A 25,790-nucleotide genomic window follows, 5' to 3' on the forward strand; every position below is an offset into this window, starting at 1 on the left:
ACCGCTTAGTGCAAGGCTGTGTTTTGCTGTTAGCACAGACAGACACAAGGCAGCACCAAGAGCCTTCATCACAGTTAACTGGGATTTAAAACTGTGCAGACCTAAGGGGCTGTGGAACACAACCCATGTGAAATGCATCCCAGGGCACCGAGAGAAAACTCTTCCTTGGCCAGAAGCCATCCCTTATTACAGTAAACCAAACACCCTATGCTAATGCAACTCTGTACACTTGCACAGGTCGTTACTTGTCGTGTAACCAGCAAATACGCACTATTGCACTTACTTTTACGTGTGAGCAAGGTTCCCGGCACCCAACCTTTATTGTGAGGCTTTTCTTGCTTGTCAACACTTAATCCAAAACTTGATGCAAACTGCTGCAAACAACAATCCCAAACACCCCTGCTGTGTCAGCAAAACTGTTCCTGTCTGCAAGCGGTTGCTGCGACAGAGGGATTGGGATCTGACACGTGATTTAGGTTAAAGGAATCGGAGAGGGACAGCGAGACCCTTCTCTTTCCTGGTACAAGTTTTCACAGAGGCAAAACAATTCATGTTGTAATTGGTTGTTTCTTCATGGAGTGTTTTCTGGTTTTGACTCTGTGCTATTTTCACTCTCAAACGTTGGAGTGGGAATGATGAGATGACTGGTGACAGTGGTTTGGGGTTTGTCGTCCCTCAGGCCCGTTTACGTCTCTACCGTTCGACCTCAGTCCAAGCATATCGTTGTCATTGTGGACCACGGGGCTTCAGTCACAGAGACACAGCTTCAGATTGCCAAAGATGCTGCTCAGGTTATTCTGAGCTCTATAGATGAACACGATAAGGTAAGCTTTCCTCCAGCCAAGGAGCATGTTGTCATTGGTTTCGACCACTCTCATTGTGTTTGGGTTTCATCCAAAGCGTTTGGGTTTCAGCTTGTGGCCTGTGGCCTCGTGAGGATCCGTGGTCTGCCTCTGATGGAGACTTGGACTCACTTTTGGAAGTCTGTGTTACTGCAAGGAGTACACTTGGGGATCAGCAGGCTGAAACAAAAAGGAAGTGAAAAGTGCTGATATACGGCAGAATCTTCTTTCTGAGTGATTTTTAAAGGCTCCTTCATCTGGGCAGAGGCTTTAGGTGGTGGTCAGCAGTGTGGTACAGCATGCAGCTAGAAGAACCGTGCTCCAAGCCTGACAACTTCTGAAGTACTAGAATGCTTTGAGCAGCTTATTTTACACGTGAAGCTGTCTTTTTTGCTGGTGAAATTACAGGTGATTTATTCTGCTGCTATACTGGAGCGAGCTGAAGCGTAATTAGTGTTTGGAAGATTCCCAGCCAAGTGTGATACCAGGAAGGAAAGGATAAAGCAAAAGGCCAAGAAACCTGGATTTTACTTCTTGCAATGCCATAAATACTCTACTCAACAGTGAGAAAGCCACTTAAACTCTAATTTAAGCACCAGGGGCTGGTAAGGTGCTTCTTAAGGACCACAAGCACGGTCTTTACTTTTAGCAGTTCTTTGCTAATGGGACCTAGATGGCTCTTTGTCTTGCCTTTGTTTTTCTTTAGTAGGAAAGGATTTTCAGTTAAGTTGAAGAACAGCTCATTATAGTCTCTGCCTTAAGTCTTCTCATTAATAGTAAGGGCAAAACACTTGTCACTTCTGTGCTTTTAGGAAGCTTTAATGCTGCAAAATAATGCTTACAGTTAAGCAAAATTAACAGTACTTAAAGTGTCAAAAATACGTGTCTTTATGTAGACCTATAATGAAGCAAATAAGTTTTAAGACACATATTATTTGGTCAGTAGCTCAGTGGTTTGGAAACCTGTTATTTGGGTGAGCAATTACTGCTTAATTCTGTGTCCTATCTTGCCTCAGTCATAATTTGTAAGACATTATGCCATGTTCAATGAGATTGGGATGTTACGTGCATGTGAAAGCAAGTGTTACCACTCTGAGCCTTAACTTATTTACAGGGTAAAAACTGATGGTGAGTTTGCCTTGCTTTGGCTGCAATATGAAGGCAATGAATGCAGTGCTTTTCCTATGAAAGGTTCTTAGAGGATTGGGGTTTTTCATTTTCTGAATGCCCTCAACTTTTGCACAGGGGCTCAAGGCTTTCCTGAAAGTCCTGTCTGCTGATTTTGTTATCTCTCATTCACTGAGGCTTCTGCCCATAACCGTGTATTCACTGTTAGGTACGAGCAGAGGGAAGAAGCTGACTTCATCTGAGAAATAAAGACTGAAGTGTCTTTTTCTTGAAATCACCATAAGTCTAATCCTTTTCAAATGTGATGGATTTACGCCTCGAGCATTTCTTTTCTAACAATTGAACTTTAAACCCACGGAATCTCTTATCATTGTGTTTGCCGTATCGGGGCGCGAGGACTTAGAAATGGTCAGGTAATCCAATATAGTTTCTTCTCTTTCAAGATCTCTGTGTTAACCGTGGCAGACACAGTAAGAACCTGCTCTCTGGATCAGTGCTATAAGACATTTCTGTCCCCTGCCACCAGCGAGACAAAAAGGAAGATGTCCACCTTCGTTAGCAGCATCAAGGCGTCTGACAGCTCTACGCAGCATGCCGTGGGGTTTCAAAAGGCTTTCCAGCTGATACGGAACACAAACAATGGCACCAAACTCCAAGGAAGTAAGTCTCTTGTTGTGCAATCCAGATTATTTCTGAGCCTTGCAAATGTGCTCTCGTTTTGACAGAGGCCAACGGAGTGCCTTGGATGTTTCATGTGAAAAAGGATGAGGTAGGGTGTAGTTGATCTAGGATCTGCGTGAGTGACTGTTGAATGTGGCCTTTCCCTTTGCATTTATTTCACTTGCTGACTTGCTTTTGAACTATGAAATGAAATTGCAGGTTTTAATTGCCTGAGAGCTGTATTAGTTCCCAAATGTGTGCGAGGGGGGGTCCTTGTAATGAAAACTGCTGCTGCTGCAGGTTCATTGATTCCTTACCAAAATACACACACATGAGTAATCTGCCCAGTCCCAATCCTATGGAAGTGGCCTTTCTGGTTTTGAAAATACCAATCATGGGTGGTATTTTATGGAATGGGTGGTTGGCCTGGCTAAATTTCCCTTCATCTAAATGCATTTTGGTGCATGCATTATGGGCTTTCTCCTTCCTGTTCCTAAGTTTGGGCTTGGTTTTGTGTGTGTTTCCTAACGAGGATGTGGCGAAAGACATGGAAAAGATGGCATGTGAAATTGCTTGGCACACTTGCTTGCCAGGAAGCCATGGAAGGCAAATTCTTGTAGCTGTGCTCTGAGCACTCGTTGGAGTTGAGTAAAGTTCCCAGTGCCATGGCAGGGTGGAGGAAACAGACTGTGAGGGTGAGGGAGCCCTGGAACTGCCCAGAGGGGTTGTGGAGGCTCCTTCCTTGGAGGGCTTCAAGACCCACCTGGACGTGTTCCTGTGTGACCTGATCTAGGTGACCCTGCTTCTGCAGGGGGGTTGGACTGGATGATCTCTAAAGGTCCCTTCCAACCCCACCATTCTATGATTCTATGATCTCTGTGGGTTTAGGCAATTATTATAACACAGATCCCATAGCTTTGTCCTTTGCCTGCTCCAATGAGTGCAGATCCTTCAGTGTGTTGAAGGGCCCCATCTCAGATGCCATGCAGAGCAGAAGCAAGTGGAAAAAGAAAACTCCAGGAATGAAGGTGCTTTGGAAAGACTGAAGAAATGTGCTTCTGCTTCATGTGACTTTCCCTTGTGTATAAAGTGATGCTTTTGCATAGCTTCTGCATTTAAGCCTATATAGATACAGTGAAACATTTAGCTGAAAGATAGGGTTGTCAAGGGCAGGTTTTTACCATCCTCTGGCAGAATGATGAAAGGGGTGCCACTTTTTAGAGAATCAAAGAGTAAGTTTTAACAAATCTGGTGCTGCTGAAGCTGTCTGGGACAAGATGCATTAGTCATCAGAAGTTACTCAAAGAACATCAGCTGTAGAGTCTTGCAGCATCCTCCTACGTGTCTTTTCTGTTTGGCACTGTTGTGTATTAGGATTAGAAGGGTTTGGCATATTGGATCATTCATGTGAAAGTACAAACTTTTACTAAGTTTTGTGGCAGACAATTATTTTAGAGCACAAGCACAGAAAGCTAGAAGCAAAGGCAAATGCTCTGGATGTAGCTTTTCCCTAAGGGTGAAAGATTCAGGAGACTTAACGTGTGCACAGCAGATTTCAGAATTCACAGGGTGAGGACACAATAGGTTTGAGAAGAGGATGTTTATAAAACATGTCTCATTTTTCTGGTAAATAATCTTTTCATCTTTTTTTTTTAAAGAAAAAGAAAAATAAACCTAGAAAAAAGCCCTCATTCATTTCACTGTTAACTTTCTAACATCCTGTTCCCAGAGAACAATGTGTGGGTGTGTCAGGGGAGCTATTGAGATCCAGCCTGGCTCCCGAATTCACACTGCAAAAGTTAGAAGGGAATTACTGGTGTGAGATGGCAGAACTGTGCTGTTGAACACGTCTGAATTTCCTGCCTTGTGCCAGTTGCTATTGCAGCCCTGCTCAGTCCCAAAGTGTTCCCAAAGTAAGAGAGTGATCTGCTCCTGAGTAGCAGCATTCCCTGAAATCTCGACCTATATATCTGTGGATATATGTGTGTGAAATTGCAGTGTAGATATATGCTATATACACACAGAGGCTATAGGTAGGTAAATGCAGTAATGATACACTGAATGTTAGGGCACTTTCCAGCTATCAGAAGTGCTGTGTATCAGGTAGTGTAGGGTGATCAGCTGTTGAATGAAAAGATGCTCTGTTTAGCACTGATCCCTAATGCAGTCTTAGGACTGTCTTATGTCACTCCTGCTAGCAAAGCATTTAGACTGCAGCGTCATGTCTGGCTGCAGTGTGTGACAGCTATGCAACAGCCTAGGAAACACATGAACAATTTTCCTTAACTACAGCCAAAGCTGCATTAATACTTGGCTTTGCTTTTTTTTTACCTAGTTTTAGCTTCTTTAAAAAAAAAAAAGGCAGAAATTCCCCCCAAATTAACAGTTTCTCTGAACATGTTTGTATCAAACCCCAAATTCTGGCTGAAATCCTTTTCAAGTCATGATGACTAAATGTACAAGTCAAAACATTCATACCTATTTAAAAAAACAACCAGCAAACCCACAAAAAACCCCCAGATGAGACAAGAGACTTGGTATGTAACCAACTAACCTCATGTGCTTTGGATTATGTGGAGCTGTATGATCTCTACAAGTGCCTTAATTATATGCATAAACCACTTTTAATATTGAGATACATGATGAAATGGGTTGGTGTGTAAGCAGTGATGTGAATGTACGTGTTCAAAGGCTTTAAGGAAGCCTTTTGCCAAGAACACACTTGGCTTGAAAAACGTGTTCAGGTTCATGGGAAGTGAGCTGATGATGAGGTTGTGTTCTGCTGGGTCACATTTGGAATCACAGAGTTGTTTCAGTTGGAAAAACCCTTTAAGCTTCTGGAGTCCCAGCTCTCCCTTCACCCTGCCAAGCCCAGCACTAACCCATGGCCCTCAGCACCTCAGCTCCAGGGCTTTGGGATCCCTCCAGGACTGGAGACTCCCCCAGCTCCCTGGACAGTCTGGCACAGGGGCTGACACCCCTCTCATGAAGAAGTTTTTCCTCATCTCCAATATAAACTTCCCCCTGGTGCAACTTGAGGCTGTTTCTTCTTCTCCTGTCGCTTGTTACTTGGGAGAAGAGACCAAGCCTTGCCTTACTACAACCTCTTCCCAGTCAGCTGCAGAGAGTGATCATGTCTTCCCTCAGCTTCCTCTTCGCCAGATCAAACAGCTCTAACCTACACCATAGATAAGCATCATGTGCCTTTCATCCCTCAGCATCCTCCAGCTATCGTGCTGCATGTCAGGGACTAAATTGCAGTAGCACTAATGCAAGGGTATAGGAGAAGGAGGAGGAGTGGGTGAAAAGGTCTTTGACAGATATTTGTGTTTCTCATGTATGACTGACTGCTGGGGTGCTTGTCACCATGCTACAGCAGGGGCTGATGGCATGGCCAGTGCTTGCTGGAAGGGAGGGTGAGGAGGGCCCGTGGCCAGCAGCGGCAGTGATGCTGAGCCCCCAGCACAGGTTTTGCAGCAGCAGTGTCTGGGAAAGCACTGAGCACTTTTCATGTAGGAAACACAATCAGGTGCTCCCCTGGGGTGCAGTGCAGCTCTGCTCTGTAGAAGTGCAGGACAGGAGAAGAACAGCGAGTCAGGAAATGAAACTTGCAGGGTTTCTACTTTTGCTAAGCTCTCTTTGTGGAATTAGAGCAGGTTCTGCAGCATGCTGGTCTTGCACACTCCTGCCTGGTGCAGCCAGGTCAGAAGGTGCCTGTGAGGTCTGCTCTGGAGAAACAAGCCACAGTACTGCCTGGTAGGCACAGAGTCAGAGAGATGGCTGTTAGATGCTGTGAATGGAAGCTTCATAATGAAGGTTATCATTTGGAAGACTGCAGAGTATTTATCCACTGTAGATTCCTGTGAATCTCCCAAATGAAGCTGTTGTCAATACATGGTTGCAAACAGATGTGAAGACTCCTACCACATGACCTGCCTGGGCTAAAACTCTAATGCACTTTCTGCTTTCTCTATATAATTCTTTTCAGATACCGATATGGTCATCATTTATCTCTCTGCTGGGATTACATCAAAAGATTCCTCAGAAGATGATAAGAAAGCTACTTTATGTGTCATCAATGAAGAAAATAGCTTCCTCAATAACTCAGTAATGATTCTTACTTATGCACTTATGAATGGTGAGAAATGTTTCTGTATTTCCAGTGCATGAAGATTCCCTTTCATTAAATAGACAGTTTCTTAAGCTCATCCAAATGTAATTCCATGCCTTCTTGGGAGCAATTTGTGAATAGGTTTTGGCCCAGAGGCTGCATCCAGATGTTACTGTTTCAGTGTATAAAACTGTATGCCGTTCTATGCTCGTGTGTCACAGTGCAGATGCTCAGGATAGAGTGTATCGTTGCCTGAATTGTCCAGTGGCAACCAGACTGAATTAAGCTTGCTATCTATTGCAACTGGAAACCTTCCTGACACTGCCCACGTTTCCTGGTGCAGCCAAACGAGAGCATCCGTGACTTCTGTTTCAGCCAAACAAGGGCATCCGTGACTTCTGTTTCAGCCATTAGCCATGGAGAGTGAGAGTCACACCAAACATCACCTGAAATGCTTTAATAACTTAGGACCAGACTTGAGAGTGAGGTTAGATGTGAAGATCATGCATGCAGTGGTTTGGCATCCTGTGCTTTTTCCAGGAAAGCTTTTTCAGTAAGAAGGCTGGATGTTGCATTACTAAAAACTGCCCGTGGACTCTGGCCAAGGAAACATAGTTAAGCTAAGGGTGTCTGTAAGGTGACTGTAAACTTAAATACTCATTTGAGGCCTAGTATATACAGAGATCTTTGATTTGTGTGCAGAAATTAAGCCTTGGACTGGTGTAAAAGGTGAAACTTTAATGTTCAAGCTGAAGAACAAAGCCTGTGATCTCCAAGGGTGTGTAATGTGCTCCTGGTCCTTTACGTGGACTGGCCACTGATGGAGAGCAAAGAGCTGTCCTGTGGATTTATGGGTCACATAAGTCTTTGTTAAAAGGTCTTTGTTTAAAGTGGTGATGTGAAGAGCATGTTGAGTTTTTACACCATGCAACAGTATGTGAGAGGCAATCTTATTAAGTTTTGCACTAGCTAATTGCTTGTCCTAAAACCATGCAAGTCTTTCAGCACTTTACCTGACTGCTGCAGTAAGCCTAGGGCATAGTCAGTCCTACAGCACAGCATATGCACTCTCCTGCTTTTATTGACACTGCTTTAGAGGAAGACACAGGAGTCTTGATGGAAACTAAGCTTCTTTTATCTCCTTCCTTCTACCTCTTGCATCTCTGTTTCAGAGGGAGTGACAGGTTTGAAGGAACTGGCCTTTCTACGAGACCTGGCAGAGCAGAACTCGGTGAAGTACGGGGTGCCAGACCGAGCAGCCCTCCCTGTGATCAAGGGCAGCATGATGGTCCTGAACCAGCTGAGTAATCTGGAAACCACCGTTGGCCGATTCTATACAAACCTCCCCAACCGAATGATCGATGAGGCAGTCTTCAGCCTGCCTTTCTCAGATGAAATGGGAGATGGTAAGGCCTGACATTGAATTTAGGTGTCAGTAAAGCAAGGGATTAGGTTCCTTTTGCTTACATATTCTTCAATGCGCTGTAGTCTTACAAGATGATGCTTCTAGGTGTGTTCCCAAGGCAAATGTGAAATTGCCCTTTCATGCCAGTTTATCTACAGAAGGTTGTGAAAAAAGTGGTAATAAATCTACCTACTCCATGTCTTAAGTTGGATTCTCGGGGGTGACCTTTGTTCTTGTGTGTGTGCACACGTAGAGCATCCATAATTGAATGTGTGGGAAGGAATTCTTTGCCTGTAAAGAGGTGTGACTGTAGCACTGATGGTAGGAAGTATGTTGGTGATTTTATGGTGCTCTGACAATTGAACAACCTCTGGATTTCTTCATCCAGGACTTTTCTTCATCCTAATCTCGGCTACCACATAGTTGAACAGTTTTCAAGGGCTGCTGAGTTTACATTGCACACTTGCCTTGTATTGAGTCCCAAAACAAATGTAAGGCTATTTCTGAGTAAATCTGAGTCAGAATGCTTGCTGCTTTGTGCATTTCCTAACCTTGGTAATTAGGCTGTGTTGTTGTTCTCTCACAAAGCCATATCTAAGCTTAATGGAAAATTTGAGCAACAGAAGGATTAGAAATGGTGCAACAGAGGAGGTTTGTCTTGCATAAATTTCAAAGTGTACTTAAAAGCTTATACATGCAAATGGATTTTTACATTGGTTCGAAAGAAAAGAGTCACAGTTTCCAAATAGCAGTGGTGTAGGAAGTAAGAGAAAGAAAGCATTACTGAGAGTTCTTACCTCAGGCACAGGGTACATCCCAAACCATTGTGTAATTGTGGATATGGTTCCCAGTACAGGGGCCATGTTGGGATTTAGCAACCAGGGGAGGTTTAATATTCTGAAATTACAATTAGATGAGCAATAATTCATCCTTATTGCTGCTTTGCCAGTACAAATTCTCTTCCTCCCTCTTCCCCCTGCTCTTTAAATTGCCTTAAGTGGTGTTAAAGGAACGAAATACTGTCTTGACTTCTTCATGTAAATGCATTTCTGGTCTGTAAAGCATCCACTTGTAAACTGACTGTGATGTGTGTTGTTATAAATCAAATGTCCCTTAGGTCACTATCAGAGACATTAGCTAATTAGGGAGAGTGGCTAAGACAGCCAGATGTGACAGGTAACACTCTCACCTTCCCTATAGACCTGCCCATTTTTGTCCATATTCCAGCAAGGAATCCTACATAGAATTTAACTGTGCAACATTTCAAAAAGACAAAGGGAGTGCTCTGTTCCCTGCAATTACCTAGGTGTTATTGCTGATGGGTTTGTGTTACTTCTCTCATTCTAAGGCCTGATAATGACTGTAAGCAAACCATGTTACTTTGGAAACCTGCTGCTGGGGATTGTTGGAGTAGATGTTAACCTTGCATACATCTTGGAAGATGTCACCTATTACCAAGACTCCTTGGGCTCCTACACTTTCCTCATTGATAATAAAGGTAACTTTTTGGCTCAGGTCAGCTCTTCTAGTCCTACTGAGGTCATTAACCATTCATTCTTAATCCTCATGTCTCTAAATAGCCTGTAAGTAATGGGGGCTGATAGCAATGATAAAGAGAAGTTGCATGTTGTTTGGTGAGTTTTGCCTGAGAGTTGCTGGAGACTGTAGGTGGATTCATGATTTGAAACGTCTGTACTGAAGTTCTGCTGTGAAAATGCTTCCTGGCTGTTGAGATTTTCTGCATGTGAGGAATGGAATGGAATGGAATGGAATGGAATGGAATGGAATGGAATGGAATGGAATGGAATGGAATGGAATGGAATGGAATGGAGTGGAATGGAGTGGAATGGAATGGTAGTAGTTGGAAGGAACTTTTAGAGATCATCCAGTCCAATCCCCTTGCAGAAGCAGGGTCACCTAGATCAGGTCACACAGGAACATGTCCAGGTGGGTCTTGAAGCCCTCCAAGGAAGGAGCCTCCACACCCCCTCTGGGCAGCCTGTGCCAGGGCTCCATCACTGAAACACTGAAGGAGTTTCTTCTTATATTTAAGTGGAACTTCTTGTGTTCCAGCTTCATCCCATCACCCCTTGTCCTGTTACTGGCTACTATAGAAAAAAGGGATGTCCCAACCAAAATATGGCATCTGGGATGTGCATCTGACATCTAAATGTACAGGGCAAAAGGCAGAACTGCTGTGTATGTTCAGCTCTTTTTCCTCTGATCCCAGCCTCTTGTTATTGCTTGGATTTTTGAGCTGTCTTTCATTTGCAACTTAAGTTACTAGTTTGAAGCTTCTTTGATGATAACACTGCTCATTCATTTCTTTTAAGCCTTTGGAAAAATTGCATGTGCTTGCTGTGTTCTTGCTCTGTAAATACTCATTCTGGACTCAGTTGTTCCAACACAGTCAATGTTGGGCTTTTTTTTTTCCAGGATACACTCTTATGCATCCATCCCTCACCAGGCCCTACCTGCTGTCTGAACCACCACTCCACACAGATATTATCCATTATGAGAACATTCCTAAGTTTGAGCTGGTGCGCCAGAACATCCTCAGGTAAGGAACGGAGGTGCAAGTCCAACCACTAACAGTCCTTGGGGCACAAGAAGTATTTCTAGAGGGTTTTTAAGAGAACATAAGGTAAAGTCCTTTTTCCTACAGTATCTGGATATTGGCATGGATTTACTTTTTATTTCTTCCCCTCCCACCTCACCAAATGCACGACAGTTCAGGTTTGGTTTGGTTTTTGTTTCCAACTTGTTTCATTTCTGATCTAGGGGATACTGTTCCTAATCTTTCTCTTCCAAGTCAGGAAGATTTTTCCACAGATTGCTCTGGGTTTTCCTTTATCCTTTGTCTAATCATAGAATGGTAGAGTTGGAAGGGACCTCCAGAGATCCTCTAGTCCAACCCCCCTGCAGAAGCAGGTTCACCTAGGTCAGGCCTTGAGTATGTGTTTGAACTCAAAATGTGACAGTACACAACTGCATTTTCAGCATACATACACTTTTCCTTCACCTGAGAGCAGATTAATCTCTTCATAGCTGATGATACTTTTAATAACTGTACAGTAGCTGGGTTTGGTTAAGAGCTTTCTCAGTGTTTAGTAGAATGACATATGTTATGTTTGCCAATACAGCATTCCCCTGGGCAGCCAGATCATTACGGTTCCCGTGAACTCTTCCCTGTCTTGGCATGTAAACAAACTGAGAGAAGTTGGAAAGGAAGCCTACAATGTCAGCTATGCCTGGAAAATGGTAAGTGATGCTGTTGCAGGATGGCATAGAGTAAGTTCATATATTGAGGAGCACGTTCATGTGTCGAGTGTAGAGAAGCGTGAGGAATCACTGCATGTTGAAGCGTGGAAGGTCTGAGTTAGAAACTGCATGAATGTGGAGTTTTTATGTTACAGTGAAGAACCAGGGAAATTACTATTTCAAGTTTGTTACCATGTCATCATCAGAGATGTTTCTGGATGGATACACGTGTGCTCTTCCTTCATGAGGGCACCCATTTCATAAGACCCGTGTAATTTACAGTTACAACTCATGCTTTCCCAATGGAAGTAAAAGCCAGTCCTGGTCTGGGTGATGGACTGCAAGCCCAGTGACATGTAAAGACCTACAAGAAACCACCTTGGAATGCAGTGCTGAGGCAGTGTTTACTACTAAGTCATCCTTTTGCTTAATACTGTTGTTATGTTTGGAGCAGAGTAGTACCATCTGTTAACTAATACAATTGGGAAGATATTGTCTTCTCACTCTGACCTTTCTTGTTGCAATACTCTTATCAGTAGCCAGGGATGATGTTCACTGTCATTTAACACCTTTCTTACAAACATTGCTTATATTAAAGCTTGCATTGAAACCAATTACAATGTGTATGCAACAGGCTGTGTATTGCCAGTTGTAAGAGCAGCTGTCTTACTTGCTGCAGTTTTGAACATATCTGAACACTGATCTTGACCCAGGGATTAAAATGGAAATCTAGGGTTAAATATAATCCAAGTGAGTTTCACTGATGCCAGAAATAATTGACTACTTTTTATTTTGTGCCAACAAACTCAAAAGGGTTCTGGTGGATCATTTCACAGTATTAAGTTAAATCCAACCTAAAAGATTAAGTGAGCAGTTTTGAAAGATTAAATCTGTCATTGTGTAACAGAAATTCACATGGAGGGGGTGTCTGGAGCTGATTTTCTAATGTTGTAATGCTACATTGGCTATCAAACACTCGTGCAGGGGATGGGCAACTCCAGGTGTTGCTAGTCTCATGTGCTGTAAGGATACTTAAAATACACAAACCAGTAAAGCATGTGACACCTGCAGTACACATTTAAGAGTGGGAACTATAAAACCTTATTTCTGAGAGCTCACTTCTCTAGATTGTTCATAAAGGGAATACCAGTGTGGTTTTATCAGCTGTGAACCTGCCACCTCTCCTCAGTTAATGACAGAGAAGTGTCTGTGGAACAGTGTTAGAAGTTACTGCTGAACACTAAATGGTTTTCATTGGTACACAGACTATGGGAAAATATTGTTTTGTACAACTTGGTGTCTCTGGTACATCCAAGGTGATTACAGGCTGGAAGGTGGCTGGATGGGACTGAGTTGCAGTGATCAGACCACCAGAGACAAGTGTCACAGTCCTGCGTGCAGGCTCGTGTGGCTTGAGCGCAATCCTTCTGGTTTCTGTACCATCAGGTCAACACTGGCTTCTCTGAAAAGGAGTTGTCTGTTTTCAGAGAGTGGGAACTGGGATCCTTGAGAGTATGGTGAGGTGTGGTGCTGCCTTCCAGAACTGGATGAGTGATTAAAGAGCGAACCCTAAATAGAAAATAAGCTCTGTAACCACCTCCCCCTTTTTCTTTCTGCTTGATGACTTGCCTGTGTTTTTCAGGTCCAGGACACATCCTTTATTCTGTGTGTCGTGGTAATACAGCCAGAAATACCTGTTAAGCAGCTGAAGAATCTCAACACTCTCCCCAGTAGCAAGCTGCTGTATCATCGACTGGATCTGCTGGGCCAGCCCAACGCCTGCCTGCACTTCAAGCAGCTGGCTACCTTAGGTAAAGCCTTCTTGCAGTGCTTCGTGAACACCTCCTACATGTTTCTGTAGAGTGCAGCTGCAGAAAGTGAAACTCTTTGCACAAAACACTGGAAATACACTGCTCTTGGGAAGCTTTCCTTTCCAAGGCTGATTTTTTTCTAATCAGCTATTACCTTCTTATAGCTCTTCCTTGATCCCAGCTGCCCTGCTCAGTGGTGAGCGCTTGCAGGGATGACTGCCCAGCAGTGTGTGAGAGAAATACACCCTGATTCTTGCTCAGTCGTATTCCCAGAAAGTGGAGTAGGGAGAGTGAGACATGTCTCACCAAGCTTAAAACTAAGTTCTCTTCTCTTGACTGTGAAGCAGTTCGTTGACAAATAACCTAAGTAGGGTGAAATCTCAAGCAGTTGTGCAGGACTACCGTCCTTTTTTTGGATTCATGCAACTTTTTCACTGCCATTCACATTCAATATCATCGATCCATGTGAAGGCAGAACACTGAAGGGGAACACTGAGCGCTTCAGTGGCGTGGTGGTTTCCAAACCCTCCTTACCTGCTTAAAATATATCTCCAGTTACTGATACATTCCTGCTTGTGATAAGCTGAGCTGATTCTGCTCTGACTGATTCCAGTAGTTATGATTCTGTGATTACTGGGAAGAGAGAGACTCTCCATGGCAGAGTAAGTTCTACATCTGGAATGGACAGAGAACTTAAAAACATCCTAAGAGCATAGAGAGGGTTTCAGATGAGTATCATAAGTTGCAAGCTTTCACATTTATTAGTCTTGGATGTTTTGCTAGAATCTGTGCTATAAGAGGTTCATAGTTAAGTGTTTCTGTTTGTAGCAAGGTTTGAAGGTCTCATGGTGGATTAACAGCACAGCTGTGATACTTTCTGTTTGTGGCACTGCAATATAGCTAAGTGTGATTAGACTGGAGGAGTTGTGGAGGAACTTGACACACCAATGGAAATTGCTTTGTCAATTGTTTCAGATACAAGCTTTTTTTCTTTCTTTCATGTGGTGCCTAGTCTTGATTATCTTGTATACAAGATACAAATGGAAAATATCCAAAAAATAAAGGCAGTTCTAAGCTGACAAGTGGAAAAACTTCATGCAAAGTGAAATGCAGTCACATATCTGGTCTGGGAAGCAGATGAAGGACTATAATAGAAGTTCCCAAATGATGACTGCAGTACATATGGTTGCTGGGTGTATGGTGATGTGTTTTAGAGGAATGTGAAATAAAAGCAGAACGCTTCACATACTCCAGTGAGATTTTTCTTCTGGAGACCATTACAGAGGGAGAAAACAGGTTCCATGGGTCAGACATTCAGAAAAGCTGTTCTTCTCAACCTTCAGCCCTGCTTTGTCCTAATTGTCTCTTCTAAAAAGGAAAAAGCTGTCTGTTGTTGCAGTCTCTGCACAGTGGAAGTTTACTTTCTGATCTGTTCTGAAAGTCACCCCAGACAGCTACACTTGTATGGGAAAGCTCCCATTTCTGGCCCATGGTTCTCTGTTTGCTCTTTATCTGTGGTTGAAAGTGCTTGTTTACATTTTCCTCTGCCCTGTCAACCCCAAAGATGAATTTAATTTCTTCTAGTTAACAGTCAGTTTCTTCTTCTTTAGCACAAGATCTCTTCTTAGGGGAAAACAGCTTCTGTAACCTTCTGTAGAGTTCAGAAGTTGTTTAGACTTTGAGAGCAAGGGCACTGGAATCTACCAAATGACTCACAGAGACCCGAGTAGCTTGTAATTGATTGTCTTCAGCTTTCCTGTGTTCTGCTGTTTTCAGAAAGCCCTACAGTGATGCTGTCTGCAGGCAGCTTCTCCTCTCCATACGAACACCTGAGCCAGCCCGAGACGAAGCGGATGGTGGAGCACTACACAGCGTACCTCAGCGACAACACGCGCCTCATCGCCAACCCGGGCCTCAAGGTGTGTCCTCGCTGCTGCCTGCTCTGCCCAGCCCCAGGGCACCTGCTCTCCTCACATCCCACACTTTCATCTGGGAGGGGAGTGCCTGGAACGTTCATCTCCTGATGCTCGTAGGGTTATGGAGTGTGGTGATTTGGAGTGATACTCCTGTGCCTGGGGAGATAACTGTGAGCTTAGAGAAGAGGGAGAAGGCTTCCTCTCCAAGGTGATGGGGGAAAAAGTTGATAAGCAGCTATTGAAACAAACACTAGGAAAATTAAAGCACCAGTAAATCCTTAATGGAAACATCTTTGCGTCCTTTAGGCGTGTGAGTGAGAAACTTCCATTTAGTGTGCAAGAGGAGCAGTATTTATATTAACCCAAAGTACAAGTGCAAACTAAAAGCTGCAGAGATAATGACAACAATATTTCATTTATAACAAGCTTTCCCTTTGCTTGGAATGTGCCAGATCCATCTGGTGTGTGAAGACTTGAAGCAAGTAATTGAGTTTAGATGATCTCGGATGGCTCCTCAGGAAACCCCACGAGCAGCTTATTATGTTTCCATGCGAGTCTTAGAGGAACCCTGCTAGGTCTGCCTTTGTTTTGCAGTTCTCTGTCAGAAATGAAGTAATGGCTACCAGTCACGTCACAGATGAATGGATGACACAAATGGAAATGAGTAGCCTGAACAGTTCCATTGTGCGCCGTTACATAGCAACCCCCAATGGGGTGCTCCGAATTTACCCCGGTTCCCTCATGGACAAAGCATTTGATCCCACCAGGAGACAATGGTGAGTTTTCAAGGTCCCCTTATCAAAGCTTGGGATAATCTCAGAGGGCAATAAGGAAAATATTTGGTATCGATTTCATCTCCTGGGGTTGTTCTTGTGACTGACTAATAAACTGTTTAACTAGGAATGTGTTCGTCCTGGGTAAAATACCGCTACTTAAAACCTTCGCTGGTGCTAATTTTAGCTGATGCTTTCTGTTTCATACCCCTGCTACAGCAGATGGGAATATAAATATTCAGAAAATGAGCATCCCCTTTAGGGATTAGCTGGTTTAGGAGTGTTTTCAGCTCCTTGTGCCATTTTTGGTTGTTAACGTCTTCAGCCTCTTTGTTTGTTTACAGCGGGTTTCCTTGTGAATGTAAAGTAGGAATTTGCTGGCTCGGCTGTGCACTGTTAATTATGCACCAGCATCTGACTTGGGAAAATATTTGTGTACATTACAAATGAGAGTCTGAGACGTGGAGAGAGCTCTGGAGAGTGTTTTGACGTGTGGGCTTTGTTGAAAGGAGCCAGCCAGGTGCTGCTGGGCTGTGACACCGAGAAAGGCGAGAGTCAGCGCCAGGTCCCAACCCTCCAACGGTAGCGAGAGGGCCCTGACTTGCTGCTGGCATTGGCCATGCTGTAGCTCTCCTCACCCTTGTTTTCCTTCAAAAAACCAAGCAAGTTCATTACCATAGCTACTGATTAGCTTGTCTTCTTTTTTGTTGTTGCTCCTGTTTCTGCTGACAGATAAGATGATGGAATTTTGGGGTTGTTTTATTGCAGTGAGACCAACAAGGCTGGTCAGGCTGTAAAATAACTCAATGCAATTCCTTGTCTCTGTTTTAAAAGCACTCTGATTATTTTCATTAAGGGTTTTGGGAGGGGGTTTTGGTTTTGGCTGGGGGTTATTTTGCTGTTACACATCACTGATCCCCCTCAAGCCGTGGCTTTGAAAAAGCCTCCGTACACAGCACGTCACAGTCTTGCTTCTCATGGGAAAGCCAAATGGCCATGTTCTGGAAAGAAGATGCAAGCAAAACACTAGTCATAAAGCAGGGTTCAGTCATTAGCACAACGCAGTCCAGTCTCCTGGGTTGATATACTGGGATGAGGGAAAGGCAGAGTAATAGATTTTTCATGAACAAAAGTGTTTCCAGCACTTGGAATGTTCTAGAACCTCGCTTATGACAGGAGGGAAGACACCTGACATGACTGGGACTCAAGTTTTCACAGAGATTGTAATTTGTAAGCAGTTTCTGACACTCCCAGACCTTCATGAGGGAATTCTGCCTATAAGGACACTCTCTCTCCTGTGTTTGCAGCATAATGGTTTTGCCAGTGTTTGCTTGGGAGCTTGAGTCTCTGCTGTCTTGTTCTGGGGAAAAATGTCTGTGATGATACTAAACATACTCTTCACAGAAGTAAACTGAGCTTTTTTTAATGCAGTGCTGTGTGCCAAGGAAGCATTTCTTGAGCAAGTCTGGTTTAGGTCTGGGTCCTTGGGTCTGGTACCATACTTAGGTACTTGTTTAATATTAAAACCTTACTTTGGTAGCACACCGTTCCCAGATTCAACCTTTGTGTGTTTCTGCATGATCAGTGATACAAAGTTTACAGGAGCCCTTTTTCACTAATGATGAGTGTTTCTTTTGGCTGCCCTTAGGTACTTGCATGCAGTGGCTAATCCAGGACTGATCACCTTTACTGGCCCCTACTTAGACGTTGGAGGGGCTGGCTATGTCGTTACCATCAGTCACACGGTCCATTCTTCCAGGTAAATCGTGTGTTGAGGCTTGTGGCAAGCAAGAACGTTCTCATTTATCAAGATGTGCTTTGGGTAGGAGAGAAACTTGCTGAGCAACTCTTACACATTCAAGAACTGAAAACCAAACCTGGCTTTAAAGTGGTTTTGATCAAATATATTAGAACCTTGTGTAGATTGAGTGGAAAGGGTATACTGAAACACTGGGGAAAATCCATATTGCAAGAACTGGTTTATATTCTGTAGCTTTATTGATAAGAGAATCATAACACCACATAGGGAAAGAGATTGATTGGTGAGAACGTGCTCCTGGATGAGACCTCGAAGGAGGAGGTTTAGACAGTTTGGGACCTGCTCCTTCTCTGCTGGTAATCAAATACTTTTTCGTTGAGGCAACTGTCTCTCAAGTTTCCTCCAATTACTCACACTGATTCTTCTGAAGTTGTATGTACCAGAGTGACATTTGGAAGGGAACAAGAGGTGAAATCAGATCTACCTGTCTGCAGTTGGAGGTCACACCACGAGATTGTTTTACTTCAACTTGAGTATGGACAAAGCTTTCTGGGAGAGCTCCTCACCTGGCCTGTTTAAACAGCTCTCCTGGACAGGAGGAGGAAGAACAACTTCCTTTCTGGAGCAAGAACACCTTGAGATGAAGCCATCAGCTGCCCTTACAAGATTGCAGGGAACAAATCAGAGGAGAAGCAGTGCCCTGTGCCTTTGGAATCAAACCTCCACATAAAGGACCATCATAGCCATGTGTTAATACAGTTAATGTTAGTACCTGGAGAAGTGGAGTCAGTCTCTCTGGGAACACCTTGTCAGTACAGGAACGTCCCTTTCCTCGAGGACCAGACTTCTCGTTCTTTCAGCTCGCTCCTACCCAGGCCCCCTGCCTAAGGCTGAGGTTTGGTTTGAGATCTAGAATGTTTGAAGGAGATCAGTTTACAGAACATGTACTAAACCTTTCTAGTATAACCTCTCCAACATAACCTCTGCCAGGTTTCAGCAGCAGTAGTGGCTCTGTGTAAAAGCAGAGGAGTCTCTTCTGAGACTTTCACTCTGCACACACTCCATCTGATAGCCCACCCGTGCAAAGGTAACTTCTGACGTTGTGCTAGGTAAATACAGGTCACAAAGCCAGCAGAGCCCAGGCCACTGCTTTTCTACTCCTCTCAGACACATCTCAGCTTTGTTTGGGATTTCCCACCACAGGACATCTGCCGGTCATTTTTGGCAGGAGCATTGTCGGGCCTGACGCCTGCATGGTGCTTCTCACAGAGGAATTTACTGAAGGGAAATAAGCACTTTGGTAAGAAGAGAAGTGCAATTAATCAAAACTCTGATTTTTATCTAGTGAGAGATGGTTTAGTTAGCTTTCAGAGCTGAGAGCCCATGTGGGTTATTAGAACACGATTCAAGAACAGTTTGGCAGATGTGAGTGTGATTCCTGGGTAAATATGACCTCTAAAGCTTAGAGTCACATGCAGTTATAATCCCCAAAGAGGTCTTAGTTAAAAAGAAACCCAAAGCAATGGGGGAGGAATCAGTGGAGTTAATAGACATACTCACATTGGAAACTGCTGTGTGGGTTTCAATAACAGCATTCATTTGTCTGGAACTGGCGCTTGTGTCTCATTCCCACTTTATGTGTATCTCATTTCTCTTTTGGAGGCTGGGAACAGAAGACTTGTCTAAGAAGTTACTTAATACAGCTTGCATCAGAGAACAAGAAGGGTTTAATGCTAAAAAATGAAGCTAAAGTATTTACAGCATCCCTAATGGCTTTTTGTTTATTAGGACAGAGCAGTAACTTCATCGCTTGGTGCCTTGTCACAACACAGTCAAATGTATCTGTGCTGCTTCACTGTCATCCTTTCTTCCCATTCCTTCTACATGGAATGGAGAATGTCAAAAATAAGTCAGATGCAGGTTTTTCCTAATCTGTATTTATAAATCTACAAATTAGATTTGACAGCATCTTCTCTGGACCTCTGTAAAAACAAGCAAACTTCAGCCCAGCCAACAGAGTTGGGTTTATATTGGATAAGGGGCTGCCAGCAGCCTCTGCTTTGTATAGTCTAGCTCTGCTGTTCAGTATCTCCCTTTCTATAAACATTTTGATTCCTGTCTTCAGAGATAAAATTATTTAAAGGAGGAAATTTTGCAAAGTAGCAAGTCAAAGGTGCCTCTTTTGTCGTTGGAATGAGGGGTTATGTGCAATACAGCACACGCTGGGATTTAAGGATGCTCCTGTGTCCTTCGTGGGTGAGAGGTGACTTGGTCTGGCTGTGCCACCTCTGTGCTGCAGGAAGCAAACTAAGAGAATGTGGGTGTTGGAAGTGGAGGAGTGGCAGAGACTGCTCAGTAGCCTCAGGCTACTGCACGTCACCACACAATACAGTCATTTTCATAACCTGCCATAAGAAATACCAATTCTTTCCCTCCGTTACCATATCAGAAGGCTGTTGTTCCAGAACCTCACTGCTCTGATGCCCAGCTTCCCACTGGGAGTTTGCACCTCAGCTCAAGTCTATTGATTCAGGAGGTCTTGGGTATCTGGGTGTTCTACCTGAGGGGAAGCTGGGAATTTGCCAGGACAGGATGTTAGTAACAGCATAAATAGAAGAGAGTTTCTCTTCGGAGCTTTCAGCATCCCAACGGTCTCAGCCCAACATGAAGGCTGTGCTCCTGCCAGCAGAGCTCCTGCAACTGCATCACTGATGGTGAGGAGAGTTCCAATGATGTGACTAAGCAAAAGTAGCACTTTTTTACCTTTATAGGGCTGTAAGAAAACACCCTTCCAGACATCAGCCTGAGCCTGTTTTGTCAGTCTTTGATGTGCTGGTTGCTAAGGCAACTGTGTGTATTGCCAAACTGCTGTGTAAAAATAAGAACACAAGTGCATGTTCAGTGTGGGGGAGATACTGCAATACAGCTTCTGCCCTTCCCTTAAACGTTGGTTTTCTAGTTCCCCTACACCAGGGAAAGAGACTGAATGTGATATGGGTTGAAGTGTCACTTGGCACTCCAGAGGCAGTGTCAGGTTAACACAGATGGCTCCTCTTTCATTCCAACCAGCACAGGCAAACCAACCTGTTAGTGGGATGTGACTGGGAGCATTAAACACGGTGTTCATCAACCAGCACCTACACACCACCTTGCCTGGTGCAAGGTGACATTCTTCATGGCTGTACCTTGGCCAGCTGCTTTTTTTATGGCTGAAATTCATCATCACTCCTACAATTTTTGGGACTTAGCAAAATGTCTCTGGCAGCTCCTTACTCAGGTCCTAACGCTGGGGGCTGAGCACAGAGGAGTGGTGTAACTCCCCCTCCCTCCAGGGCAGTGGGGATTCAGGCTCTCAAAATGCAGGAGCTGTGTTCTTTTGTGCAGGTGGGGAAGTTCTAATTTATGTTGCTAAATAGGAAATACCTGTAGATGGGAGGGGTCTGTGTAAGAGCTTTCTGTGAAGACAATAGCCTGTGGGGAGAAGAGTGTGTTCCTGGATGTGATCTGGTCCTGGGCTGCCTCCTGTCTCCTCCATGTGCTGCTTGTAGGAGGTGCAATTTAAGTGAAGGAACTGCAGGATCTGGAGCAGATAACTAAAGCTGTTAAGACATTGCTCTCTCCATTTCCAGCCATTTGAGCACAAGCAGGGTGACCTGAGTGTGGATTTGAGCTGGTTGCATTGCCAGGACAGCCAGTCTCCTTTTCAACTAGGGAACTGAGTAATTAGATTATTAATAATTAATACAGCCATCAAAGCTTTTTTTTTCCCCTCCTTTTGCCCCCTCCCCTCTTTACAGTGCACAGATGTCTTCAGGACATTCAGTGGCAGTAATGGGCATTGACTTCACCCTGAGATACTTCTACAAGGTTCTCATGGACCTGCTGCCAGTCTGCAACCAAGACGGAGGAAACAAAATCCGGTGAGTGGGCTAAAGCTGCCTCCTTTTCTTCTCTAATTAGGTGAGCCAGAGGTACTTCCCAGTGTACCTTAGTTTAGGATTCTGTTGCTTTCAAGATGTGTTTTCTCATTTCCACCAATATTTGTGCTTGTTCTTCTCAAAGCTGACGTGGACTTGTTTGGCACTGGAGGCCAGACTGCCACCAGTCTGCAGGAGTGCAAAAAAATGGCAGATAACTGATTGCACTGTCTTAAATCTATTCAGACTTCACTGAAATCCTGGGCAAAACTCCATCCCTTTGTTGAGGGAACACACTTTCCATTCTCTTCTGTTTTTCAATGCACCTGTTTAGTGCCTGGGAGCGTGTAGTAATGATGTATTCTCTCTCATCGTTGAACTGTGATGATTAAAACACACTTTTGTTACATTCTCCTCAGAAATACATAGCACAGCACTAATCAGAAGCAGCCTGATTTCATCTCACTTCATGATGTGTGTATCTTAGCTGTTACCCTCTTTGGAAAAATCACTGGAGGGGGGGCAGTGGTAGACTCTGTTTTGGATCTAGAGTAACTTGATTACATGGTCTGGGCATTGTTGTTTGTTTGGTTTTAGACCTTAAATTTAGGAAGGGAAGTGGTTTTCTGTCATCCTCCCAGTTTGTCTCTCCCTTGGTTTGGATAGTTTTTCCTATATGTTATGGTCTATAAAAAAAACCCCAATCAGGATTCCTGGCTTGGCATTCCTTCCTTTCTGCCCCTCTGTTCAAAGCTGTCAATAATCAGTGGGGTTGGATGTTTGACTTTCTTTCTGCATTCCCTAAATGAGGAATTCCAAGCATATTGTTAAATGCTTCATTAGACCATTCTGAGGTAGAAGCTAGATCTAGTGCTTACTTACAGCCTGTGTGAATGCACATAGGTGCCCTGAGACAGCTGTTCCAACCATACAGCAGGCACTGGGCTTGTTTTAATGGATCTTTACTTGAGCTTTTTCTCTCTGCAGGCATTCTGGGGTAATCACAAGCCTGTTTCTGTTTCCTGTAGCATCTTTCAGGAAATCAAAGAGAACATGCAATGCCACAACATGGTTTTGTAATGCAGAACCCAAACGAGCTTGAGGCAGGAAGAAAGAAAACCCCAGCTGAAAGTTTGGGTGACTGCTTTGTGTACCTGAAGGGTACAGTCCCACTCCCTCCCTGCTGATGGCTGTAGGTGCTGCCTGCTCCATCCCTCTGCAAAGCAGGCAGAGATTTGCAGAACAGACTGCCATGGGAATTGCAGCTTTTAAAGCCCCCCAGAGGATGCTGCTGCCCTGCTGAGCCCTTTGGGAGCCTTGTATGGCTGCATTAGCCTCCCCCCATCTCCCTTCTGTGAGCACAGGCCGTGCTGTCCCTGGTGCCACCGACCCCCTGCCTCCCCTCACCAGGTTAAACCCCCCTGGCACGTTAAAGCCCTGGGGCACACTGCAATGGGACACGGATCCCACGCCACTGCCCAGGCACCACACGGGAACCTCGCAGGGAGAGCTGGAAAGGGAAGAGGAAAGGCAGAGAATGGAACAGGAGCCATTTATCTCCCCCTTGAAATTGAGTTCTAAAGCAGGAGGTCGTTAAAGGAGAGGGTGAAATCACTGTTTAATTAGTAACACAGTAGGTTAATAAGCTGATAAAGCTTTCCCAGTTCATTACGCTTCATTGATGTGTGGATCTTCAGACAATGCACTGCTGAGTTTTCCCAAGACAATGCACTGATCACTTTTCCTTTCTGTTTCGAATCAGTTCCATTCCCAAGTCCTTGATTGTCCAGGCTTGCTAAAGCAAGTTGACAAACCTGAAAGCTTCAGGGAAATAGCCAATATCTCCTTTAAAGACAAAGTGAATTAAATGCTGCAGTTAATTTAATGGTCCTGTTACTTTGTTAAATGGAAGCCTTGAAAGAATCTTCCTCCAGCTGTAAATCTAAGACAAGGCTGTTTGTCGTGGGCAGGTGCTTCATCATGGAGGACAGAGGGTACCTCGTGGCACACCCGACCCTCATCGATCCCAAAGGCCACGCGCCGGTGGAGCAGCAGCACATTACCCACAAGGTCTGGCCCCTCTTCTCTTGGCTTATTTCTGAGGTGGCAAGGCCTCTAGAGAAGCTGCTGTTTGTGGCTGCTTTCAAAGGCATCAAATGTTGCCTTTTTCACTTTAGGAGCCTCTGGTGGCAAATGACATTCTGAACCATCCGAACTTCGTCAAGAAAAACCTCTGCAACAGCTTCAGTGACAGAACAGTTCAGAGGTTTTATAAATTCAACACCAGCTTAGTGGTGAGCGTGTGCTTTTCCATTTTATCTTGCTTTTGAATGTACTTTGGTTGGGTTGGGTTTCTTTGGGTGGAAATGCAGATCCTGGGCAGGATGAGCAGGTGAGGCTGGAAGCCAACCTTCTGTGGGGACTGGCGTCCCTCACCCTCCCCAGACACACAGTCAGTGAGCTGGGCTTGCACCAGTTGCCACTGGACATTGGAGGGACTGTGGATGTGATCCCTGGCCAGCTGTGGTTGATGTCTACAAGGCCTCATCCAGCCTGGTGAAGATAAGAGCAGCTCTCTCTCGTTAGGTGAGGGCTTTCCAGTGGCAGTTGGGATTTTTTGGCTTTGGATCCTATGACCTGACCTCTGTCTTCCAGCTCTGACACAAGGCAGTAAAAGTCTCTGATAACTTACCTTTTAGTTAGGTCTCCCAACAAATGCATTTACCAATGCAGTGAGCATGAGCATTCAGAGTATCCGTGGTCAGATTGCAGTCTTTGGAGACTTGAAGGCTCTGAGGCCCCCATGGGTCATATGTGAGCTTCCACTTGTGTGAGAAGTCTAAGCCAGGGGCTGTCACCTCTCCTTGTGCTGTGAGTGCCAATGGCAGTGCCACAGAGCCACTCTTGCAGCATGACTGCAGAATGGTTCAGATGTTAAGCTCTGTGGGAGAAGCTGCTCTTTAAGTAAAGCTTTTCAGTTGTTACTTGGAGGAGAAGGAGGGAAAAGAGTGTAAAAAATATTTGCAAGTTATGTCAGGACACAGTGATTTATGTCAGGTAGGCTTAAACACTTTCCCCACACTTGAAATGCAAAATAGAGAGTATGTTACCATAAAGGAAATTGTACAGGACAGAGCAAGGATGTAAGGTTGTGGCATGCAAACAGGAACAGGGAATGAGTCTGCCTCCCAAACAGATCTCAGCTGTACAGTGCTGCCCTGTATCATTTTCAGTACTTGTGCCAGGAAGGTTCCAACAAGCCATGATGGTGCCTCCACATTGGATTGGAGCCTCATCTTTTTTCCTATCTTCAGCAAAGTCTTTCCACCCAGCAGCAGCCTGGAAGCAAGACTGATGAACAGTTGGACTGGCCTCTTATTTGGGAGGCCAGCACTCCCATGCATTAGCATTCCCTTCAGCTCTGTAGGTTTCATTAGAAGGGAGCAAAGTGTTCAGCTCCCTATACCAATGGGTTTCCTACTCCTCCATGGACATGTTTTCTTTCCCCAGGGTGATCTGACAAACCTTGTGCACGGCAGCCACTGCTCCAAGTACAGGCTGACGAGGATCCCGGGCACCAACGCCTTCGTGGGAATCGTCAACGAGACCTGTGACTCCCTTGCTTTCTGTGCCTGCAGCATGGTAGACAGGCTCTGCCTCAACTGCCACAGGTGCAAAACCAAAGGGAAAATGAATTAGTTACTTCACCTGTGCTTATTTGTAAGAGGCAAAGTGACTTTGCATAATCCTTTGCTGTGTTGTCAGTGTATTAAAACACAGGGTAGGGTGTTCCTGACACATTTGGGTAGGTAAGGTTAAAAGACCACATCAGATTTGGTTTCTCAGGGGCAATTGTCTGTGGATCAGGCCCTGTGGCTCTGGAAAAGCAACACCCCTGATTTTATGTGGAGTGATGTGGTTTTTCATCAAGAGCATCCTGGTGCTGACAGGAGTTTTTGCCTACACCGGCATCATCACGTGTTTGTGGCACCGTGAAGAATGATCTTTGTGTCTTTTTCCCTGAGAGCGTTGTCAGCCCCTGTGTCAGGCTGCCCAGGGAGGTGGGGAGTCCCCAGCCCTGGAGGGATCCCAAAGCTGTGGAGCTGAGGGCTGTGGGTTTGTGAAGGGCTGGGCAGGGTGAGGGGAGGGATGAGACTCTAGGAGCTTCAAGATCTTTTCCAACCAAAACCATTTCTGGGATTCTATG

The 25,790-nt window shown here is 44.5% G+C and overlaps 1 protein-coding gene across 1 annotated transcript in view; it reads left to right on the plus strand.

Annotated features, from left to right (window-relative positions):
- CACHD1 (cache domain containing 1) overlaps positions 1 to 25,790 on the plus strand; it is a 109,843-nt gene that overhangs the window by 74,641 nt on the left and 9,412 nt on the right. The window contains exons 6-20 of the mRNA XM_062004175.1: positions 680 to 824; positions 2,414 to 2,630; positions 6,619 to 6,768; positions 7,914 to 8,147; positions 9,495 to 9,644; positions 10,583 to 10,706; positions 11,290 to 11,407; positions 13,050 to 13,218; positions 14,995 to 15,137; positions 15,729 to 15,910; positions 17,556 to 17,666; positions 21,464 to 21,586; positions 23,554 to 23,653; positions 23,761 to 23,877; positions 25,094 to 25,254. Coding sequence (XP_061860159.1) covers positions 680 to 824; positions 2,414 to 2,630; positions 6,619 to 6,768; positions 7,914 to 8,147; positions 9,495 to 9,644; positions 10,583 to 10,706; positions 11,290 to 11,407; positions 13,050 to 13,218; positions 14,995 to 15,137; positions 15,729 to 15,910; positions 17,556 to 17,666; positions 21,464 to 21,586; positions 23,554 to 23,653; positions 23,761 to 23,877; positions 25,094 to 25,254 — 2,244 coding nt within the window. The remainder of the gene's footprint in view (positions 1 to 679; positions 825 to 2,413; positions 2,631 to 6,618; positions 6,769 to 7,913; positions 8,148 to 9,494; positions 9,645 to 10,582; positions 10,707 to 11,289; positions 11,408 to 13,049; positions 13,219 to 14,994; positions 15,138 to 15,728; positions 15,911 to 17,555; positions 17,667 to 21,463; positions 21,587 to 23,553; positions 23,654 to 23,760; positions 23,878 to 25,093; positions 25,255 to 25,790) is intronic.

This window comes from Colius striatus, chromosome 10 (genome assembly GCF_028858725.1).
Source record: "Colius striatus isolate bColStr4 chromosome 10, bColStr4.1.hap1, whole genome shotgun sequence".
Lineage (NCBI taxonomy): Eukaryota > Metazoa > Chordata > Aves > Coliiformes > Coliidae > Colius > Colius striatus.